Below are 8630 nucleotides of genomic sequence, written 5' to 3' on the forward strand. Positions count from 1 at the left end.
AAGAAGGAAAGAAGGAAGGGAGGGAGGAAGGAAGGAAGGAAGGAAGGAAGGAAGGAAGGAAGGAAGGAAGGAAGGAAGGAAGGAAGGAAGGAAAGGAGGAAGCCGAGGCAGATGGATCACTTGAGCCCAGGAGTTCGACACCAGTCTGAGCAACATGGAGAAACCCTCTCTCTACCAAAAATACAAAAATTAGTCAGGCATGCTGGTGTGTGCTTGTAATCCCAGCTACTTGGGAGGCTGAGGCAGGAGGATCGCTTGAACCCAGGAGGCAGAGGTTGCAGTGAGCCGAGGTCGCGCCACTGGACTCCAGCTTGGGCAACCCAGCAACACAGCCTATCTTGGAAAAAAAAAAAAAAGAAAGAAAGAAAAGAAAAGGGGAAAGAAGAAAAGAAAAAAAGAGGTCCCCAGTCTCCTCTGTAGGCAACCGGGTGGGGATGGAGCTGCCATTTCCCAAATACAGGCAATGGGACCAACCTGAGCTGTAGGAAGAATCTGTATTTGGTCTCCAACATGTTGCATTTGAGTTATCCAGGGCGGGTGTTAGGCAGACACTGGGATGGCTGGGCTGGGGACTCTGATGTGCTGTTGGATGAAGAAGCAGTGACTGAGGACAAGGGGCAGGGGAAGTAACCCCGAGGACCCACTGTGAAGGTTAGGCAGAGGCCTGTGGGAGCTGGGGTGACCCTGTCCCCATGTCCCCCACCCCCTGCAGAGCACGCATTTGAGCACTGGCAGGAGGATGCCTTCTTCGCCTCCCAGTTCCTGAATGGTCTCAACCCTGTCCTGATCCGCCGCTGTCACTACCTCCCAAAGAATTTCCCCGTCACTGATGCCATGGTGGCCTCAGTGTTGGGCCCTGGGACCAGCCTGCAGGCTGAACTAGAGGTGAGGGGTGCAGGGATCCAGGCTTTTCACAGTCCCATCTCAGTGCCTTCGCACCCTTCCCCTGTTGGAGACAGAGGGACGCACTAACATTTGTTAGGGACCTACTATGTTCTGCGTGCCAAGCACACGCTCCCGAAACACACTCCTCTCCCAGCCCTGAATCCTCTCCCTTCTACCACCCCACCCCCTTCCTTTAGAAAACCAGGTGGTAGCCCCAGCTGTCCTTTCTTCTGCAGAAGGGCTCCCTGTTCTTGGTGGATCATGGCATCCTCTCCGGCATCCATACCAATGTCATTAATGGGAAGCCCCAGTTCTCTGCGGCCCCAATGACCCTGCTATACCAGAGCCCGGGCTGCGGGCCGCTGCTGCCTCTCGCCATCCAGGTTTGCAGTCAGGCAGGGGCAGGGCAGGGGCGAGGAGGGTCAGACTGAATGGTTGGCAGACACTCATGGCTGTCTCTCTCCCCACCCGCCTCCCCCCAGCTCAGCCAGTCCCCCGGCCCCCACAGCCCCATCTTCCTGCCCACTGACGACAAGTGGGACTGGTTACTGGCCAAGACCTGGGTGCGCAATGCGGAGTTCTCCTTCCATGAGGCCCTCACACACCTGCTGCACTCACACCTGCTGCCTGAGGTCTTCACCCTGGCTACCCTGCGCCAGCTGCCCCACTGCCACCCTCTCTTCAAGGTCAGTGGCTTGACAAGTTGGCCCGGCCTGTGCCCATGCCTCTGTGCCTCTTCTAAGCAGCCTTTCCTCACATAGCCATAACCGTGCAAGCTGGGTTGCAGGGCTCCCCCGTCCGCTTCAGCAGCATCTCCCGGCACAACTGCCCTGGGAGCCTGCTCTCCAGCAGGCCCTGAGTAAGATAAATGAGGTACCCCGGAGAGGCTCCCTTCTTCAGGGAGATCAGACGGCATCAGCAGCCATCATAGAAGCCCAAATCTTAGAAAGAGAAGGACCTGGGGGTGGCAGGTGCCAAAGTGTAAACATGGCTTTGAGAGACCGATAGGTTTTCCGCAGATAGTTCTGGGATGGGGGAGGGCTGGGTGGGAGGCCCCTGTGCTCTAGGGTGGGTTCTATAGGTTTCCTAGACCCTGCTAACTTTCAGACGGCATGGATTCGAGGCATCTCCTCTGCGAAGGGCAGGATGGCTCCCTCCCAGGGTTCACCCACAGCCGCCGCTCAAATACTCTGATCCTTCTAGACGTCTCCTGGGTCCCGGATGTGGGCCCTACTCTGTGCTCTTACATCCTATCTGGTTGTTTCTGACCATCTGCAGCTTCTGGGGCCTGGTACTCAGAGGTGGGCTCTGGTGGACGGCTCCACCTTGCCAGGCCCACAGGCCTTGGTTTTCCTAGTGTCTTCCCCGCCCAGGGGCTAGGAAATCACAGGATGCCAGAGCCAGAAGACACAGGGCTCAGCCACATCAGCACCAGCATTTGACAAAATAACCTGAGGCTCAGGGAGAGGAAGGAGCACACCTGAGCTCCCAGAACAAGCTGCTGGTGGAGCCCAGCAGGAACTCCAGGGCTCAGATCCCTGTCCCAGGCTGCCTCCTCTCATTCCTGTTGCCTCTTTCCAAGTGACTTGCAGGGCTGGTGCCTTTGTGGGGGAAGGTCTGGGTCCAGAAGGACCCAGGCCTCCCCCAGCTCTGCCGTTCCTGCCGCGCAGCTGCTGATCCCGCACACCCGGTACACCCTGCACATCAACATGCTCGCCCGGGAGCTGCTAATCGTGCCGGGCCAGGTGGTGGACAGGGTGAGAGCTGTGTTGGGGTGGGAGTGGGCAGGCCACTCCTTCAATGTGAGGAATTTGAGGTCCTGGGGTAGCAGTGGCCTGTCTCCCCAACACCAGTGCTACCTCCTGCTTCTGGAGCAAGGTCTGCAGGACCCAAGAGTCCTGTCCGTCAGTCCACAGGCATCGGCATTGAGGGCTTCTCTGAGTTGATACAGAGGAACATGAAGCAGCTGAACTATTCTCTCCTGTGTCTGCCTGAGGATATCCAGACCCGAGGAGTTGAAGACATCCCAGGCTACTACTACCGTGATGATGGGATGCAGATCTGGGGTGCAGTGGAACGGTGAGGGGCTGTCCCTGGAGAGCCAAGGGCTGGTCGGGGACACGGGAAGACAGAGAAGGAGACTGAGGCCCCAGGGAGGCTTACGTTGAGGAGGAGGGCCGGACATTCATGACACTAAGCAGAGGCATTCCTCAGAGTGGGTTGGGGTTGGAGGCTGGGCCTGAACCTGGGTGCATTGCAGCTTTGTCTCGGAAATCATCGGTATCTACTACCCAAGCGATGAGTCTGTCCAAGATGACAGAGAGCTCCAGGCCTGGGTCAGAGAGATCTTCTCCAAGGGTTTTCTAAACCAGGAGAGCTCAGGTATGGGGACCTCAGCCCTCAGGCGCATTTGAGTGACGCCATCCCTGTGTCCCCCGCCCCCTGCAGAGCATGCATTTGAGTGACCCCATCCCCGTGTTCCCCACCCTCAAGGCTCACCCTCAAGCCTCTGCAGCAGGGTCCTCAGGCCCCTGGAAGCCCCATCCCAGCCCAGCTCTCCTCGCAGGTATACCCTCCTCACTGGAGACCCGGGAAGCCCTGGTGCAGTATGTCACCATGGTGATATTCAACTGCTCAGCCAAGCATGCAGCTGTCAGTGCAGGGCAGGTGAGGAAAGGCCAGCGCCTGGGGTGGCAGGCTGGAGGTGACCCAGCTCCTCCGCCTCATTCTGCCCTCTCGGCCTTCAGTTTGACGCCTGTGCTTGGATGCCCAACCTGCCACCCAGCATGCAGCTGCCACCACCCACCTCCAAAGGCCTGGCAACACGTGAGGGCTTCATAGCCACCCTCCCACCCGTCAATGCCACATGTGATGTCATCCTTGCTCTCTGGTTGCTGAGCAAGGAGCCTGGAGACCGAGTGAGTGTGGGGCTGGGGGCCAGGCTGGGCCGCATTGGGGTAAGGGAAGGTGTGATGTTTACCCTGCTGGCCCAGACTCAACCCTGCCATCAGGGCGCAGGTCCCTTTGCCCCACTGACCCTCCAGTGGGACACATGAGCCTTGGACATTTCACAGCGAAGGTCAAATGGCAAAATGCGATGATGCAGAGCCATTCTCAGTGGCAAGGGGAATGTGTAATTATGCTCCTTGCAAATTCCGAATTGAGCTTTCATTCCCCGGAAGCTTCCTGCAGATAAGCTTTACGTGGCTATCTGTTTAAGAGGAGGGACATGGATCAGGCCCCATCGAGGGCTACTTCAAGTCCCATGCTTGGGGGCTAGGGCCAGAGCTGGCTAAGGCAAGTTGCAGCTGCTCAGATAGTGGGGACAGGGAATCTGGGATGCAGGACCTCAGCAGCCCCCTCACCCAGCCTGTGGTGGGTCCCCAGAGGCCCCTGGGCACCTATCCGGATGAGCACTTCACAGAGGAGGCCCCTCGGCGGAGCATCGCCACCTTCCAGAGCCACCTGGCCCAGATCTCAAGGGCCATCCAGGAGCGGAACCGGGGCCTGGTGCTGCCCTACACCTACCTAGACCCTCCCCTCATCGAGAACAGCGTCTCCATCTAAATCCCAGGGGAACACAGGCCCAGATAACATCCCTTTGACCACATCGCTCTAGGATAACTGGCACCCAGAGAAAAGGACTCCTGGGAAAAACAGGCCTCCATGTGCCTCTCCTGGGACAACCAGACTCTGTGTAACTCACCCCCACCACCATACACACACAAAAAAACAGAAACAAAATCAAAACACAGAAAGCAAAAAACCCACCAATAACAGAGTCTCAGGACAGAACCACTGAGCCTTTTGGAGGCTCTAAGCCTCAAAGTGCCTGCAGAGCCCACCTTGAGGGTTTTGCTAGTTGGTTTTGTTTGGCATTTTACAGCCGTGGGGGGAGGCATATAATCCTGCCCGTGGGCCCACTAGCCTCCACTGATTGGACTTTAGGGTCACCCAACTCAAGGACAGCCACCAAGAAGTGGCTGCCAAAGAGGCCAGGCACAGTGGCTTATGCCTGTAATCCCAGCACTTTGGGAGATGGAGGCAGGAGAATCACTTGAGGTCAGAAGTTCAAGGCCAGCCTGGACAACATAGCAAGACTCCACCTCTACCAAAAAATAAAAATTAAAAAACTAATTGGGCCTGGTGGTGTGTGGCTGTAGTCCTAACTACTAAAGAGGCTGAGACAGAAGAATCACTTGAACCTGGGAGGTGGAGGTTGCAGTGAGACCAGATCATGCCACTGCACTCCAGCCTGGGTGACAGAGTGAGACTCCATCTCAGAAAAACAAAAACGAAAACAAAAAATGCCCAAGAGGTTGATTGTGACCTACTGTCTCAGCTTTAAAATGAATAAAACACTGAAAAAGGGTCACTGCGAGCCAGGCAGAACAGGCAGAATGAGGACGCACTGCCCAGTCGGCGCAGGCAGTGCCTATGTATGCTTTCTTAAAAACGTCCCCTAAAATTAAAACTTGTACATTATAAAGCAGGTTCCATTTCCAGAGAATCAGAAAACATTATCATATCTCTAGTCATACTTTGCTGCTAGATTTCATCTTCACTGATGGAATTACAACATTTCATACACATTCTTTCATTCTATTTTTTTTCTGGCTCATATTTAGTGAGCATCCATTATGGTAAAAAAGGATCCTTTAAAAAAAAAAAAACTCCAGTGGAGACACCTGGTAGACATCACCTTAATCAAATAATCCAGGTGAGACCGGGCGTGGTGGCTCACACCTGTATTCCCAGCACTTTGGGAGGCTGAGGCAGGTGAATCACTTGAGGCCAGGAGTTAAAGACCAGCCTGGCCAACGTGACAAAACCCCATCTCTATTAAAAGTACAAAAAAACTAGCCAGGCTTGGTAGCAGGTGCCTGTAATCCCAGCCATTCAGGAGGCTGAGGCAGGAGAATCGCTTGAACCCCGGAGGCAGAGGTTGCAGTGAGCTGAGATCGTGCTGCTGTATTCCAGCCTGAGCAACAGAGAGAGACTCTGTCTCTAAATAAATAAATAAGTAAATAAAAGATCCAGGTGAACTTGCTGATACCATGTTGCTTTGCTCTAATGTTGTCAGAAGAGCACCTCACCTCTGTGGTTTCTTCTAGAAACTCATAACTATAGTCTAATAATGAGAAAAATGCAGACAAACCCAAATTGAGGGGCGTTCTGCAAAATACCTGGCCAGCACTCTCCAAATTTTAAAATGGCCTTTGCTTTTTTGGTGTAAAAACAAAATGCCTCCTTTACAAGTCACCTAATGATTTCCATTACTACTTCACATTGCAGGCATGAGTGCTTTTCTTTTTCAGTTTCACTGATTTTTATAAAACAATGTGGACAGAAATGTAATTTATATACTATAACTGCATAAACACTACCATTGGAAAAATACAGAACAGTGCCTCAGAAGGGGTAGGGCTGACTGGCAAACAGCATTTGACCTGCTCATTCCTTGTGGAGAGTGAGTATACCAAAAGTGATTTAGAGATATATGTATCTGTCAAACTTCTTTCCATCAATTCCTGCTAACTTAAGCAATAAAGGAGTTAATGGAAAAGAAACCGAGTTCCTTGAGAAGTTAAAGAGCTGACTATGCAGGCCATGCGCAGGGACTCACACCTGTGATCCCAACACTTTGGAAGTCCGAGGCAGGACGATTGTCTGAGCCCAAGAGTTCAAGACAGCTTGGGCAGTATAGTGAGACCCCATCTCTGCAAAAAAATGTAAAAAGTAGCAGGGCATGGTGGCTCACGCCTATAGTCCCAGCTATTCGGAACGCTGAGGTGGGAGGACTGCTTGATCCAGGGAGGCAGAGGTTGCAGTAATCACACCACTGCATTCCAGTGTTCCAGCCTGGGCAACAGAGCAATATCTTGTCCAAAAAAAAAAGCCCAGGCACAGTGGCTCATACCCATAATCCCAGCATTTTGGGAGGCCAAGGTGGGTGCATTACCTGAGGTCAGGAGTTCAAGACCAGCCTGACCAATATGGTGAAACCCTGTCTCTACTAAAACTACAAAAATTAGCCTGGCGTGGTGGCGGGTGCCTGTAATCCCAGCTACTTGGGAGGCTGAAGCAGGAGAATCACTTGAACCTGGGAGGCAGAGGTTGCAGTGAGCCGAGATTGCACCATGCACTCCAGCCTGGGCAACAAGAGCAACTCCATCTCAAAAAAAAAAAAAAAAAAGTTAATCATGCAGTTTCAGGAAAGAAACTAAAACCCAGGAGGCTTGAGGCATCTGGGGGACAAGGGACAAGAACTGATGAATGCTGTCCCAGGCACTGCCATGGGAATAATGAAGCTCCTACCATTTTTCATCCTTGAATTATTTGCCTCCATATTCAGTTCCATGAGCGAGGCTGTTTGACTTAACATGGAGCAGCAGAGACCACTGGATGCTGGAGCAGAGAGAGTTTGTGCTCACCTAATACCTCATGTACTTCCCAACATTTCCCAGCCTGCCTTTCAGTTAGGTTGAGGCCATGTGACTAATTCTGGCCAAAACACTAATTCTCAGAGGAGTGATGTGTGTCCTTTCCAAGATGGGACAGTTATGAGCTGATGTGCCTCCTTCATCCTTCTATTGCCTCATTGCCTATTCCTCAGGAGCATTTCCAGCTGACTTAGCCATCCTGACCTCTATTGCTGGATTTCCATTTCAGGAGGACAAGGTTCATAACTGCCCATCACAGTGCCAGCACACTGCAGGTGCTTGGTAAGTACGTGTTGAATGGAGGAATTAACACACAAATAATTCCTAAAACCCTGTGGTGCCCATCACTTACCTGTGTGTCTACCCAGTCAGACCATGAGCTTCTTGAATGCAGGAGCTGGGTCTCACTCAACTTGCTAGGCCTCGTGCCCAGCGCTGCACTGACTCAGATTGATACCCAACAAATGTTTGTTTAATGTCAGATGAAGGGAAAGTGATTGGATGGTTGCATGCGTGGATGTACTGGTGAGTTGGAGGGCAGTTGCGCCCGAATCAATAAACTGGTGTTTGTTTCAGTATATATCTTTTGGGATCAACTATCATTTCCAGGAGAAACTGCAGCATCCAAGGCAGCTCAGCTGTGCAAATCCAAGCAGTCAGTCCCTAACCACCCTTGGAGAAGCCACCACCACCTCCTCTGCCCAGGGCCTGTGAGCTTGTGAGCCTGTGAGGTGCCCCCGCCACACACACCACACAACCCTAGCCCTAGAGCTCTCAGCTGGCTGCCCCGCCTTGAGAAGAGAAGGTTGTTACAGAGAACATTCACTTCTAAGGATATCCAGTTAACTCTCCAGAGTGGTGGTTTCCTTGAGCTATGATGGATAGTAAATAGATAGAAGATAGATGATAGATAGATGGATAGATAGATAGATAGATGATAGATAATAGAAGATAGATAGTAGATAGGTAGAAGGTAGATAGATGATAGATAGTAGATATATAGTAGATGATAGAAGATAAATAGATGATAGTAGATAGATGAATAGATAGATGATAGATAGTAGATAGAAGATAGATAAATAGAAGATAGTAGATAGAAGATAGATAGTAGATAGAAGATAGGTAAATAGAAGATAGTAGATAGAAGATAGATAGTAGATAGAGAGTAGATAGAAGATAAATAGATGACAGATAGTAGATAGTAGATAGAAGATAGGTGATAGTAGATAGATAGATGATAGATATTAGATAGAAGATAGATAGAAGATAGTAGATAGAAGATAGATAGATAGAAGATACATA

General features: G+C 51.6%; 1 protein-coding gene across 4 annotated transcripts in view; it reads left to right on the plus strand.

Annotated features, from left to right (window-relative positions):
* ALOX15B (arachidonate 15-lipoxygenase, type B) overlaps window positions 1–5022 on the plus strand; it is a 10736-nt gene extending 5714 nt beyond the window's left edge. The window contains exons 6-14 of one of the 4 annotated variants that reach the window (XM_025362092.1): window positions 713–885; window positions 1122–1268; window positions 1368–1571; window positions 2556–2642; window positions 2795–2964; window positions 3146–3267; window positions 3452–3552; window positions 3633–3803; window positions 4273–5022. In XM_025362092.1, coding sequence (XP_025217877.1) covers window positions 713–885; window positions 1122–1268; window positions 1368–1571; window positions 2556–2642; window positions 2795–2964; window positions 3146–3267; window positions 3452–3552; window positions 3633–3803; window positions 4273–4452 — 1355 coding nt within the window. In that variant the 3' untranslated portion in view covers window positions 4453–5022. The remainder of the gene's footprint in view (window positions 1–712; window positions 886–1121; window positions 1269–1367; window positions 1572–2555; window positions 2643–2794; window positions 2965–3145; window positions 3268–3451; window positions 3553–3632; window positions 3804–4272) is intronic. The other 3 variants (XM_025362093.1, XM_025362094.1, XM_025362095.1) reach the window with 3 other exon arrangements.
* The last annotated feature ends 3608 nt before the right edge of the window (window positions 5023–8630 follow it).

This window comes from Theropithecus gelada, chromosome 16 (assembly GCF_003255815.1).
Source record: "Theropithecus gelada isolate Dixy chromosome 16, Tgel_1.0, whole genome shotgun sequence".
Lineage (NCBI taxonomy): Eukaryota > Metazoa > Chordata > Mammalia > Primates > Cercopithecidae > Theropithecus > Theropithecus gelada.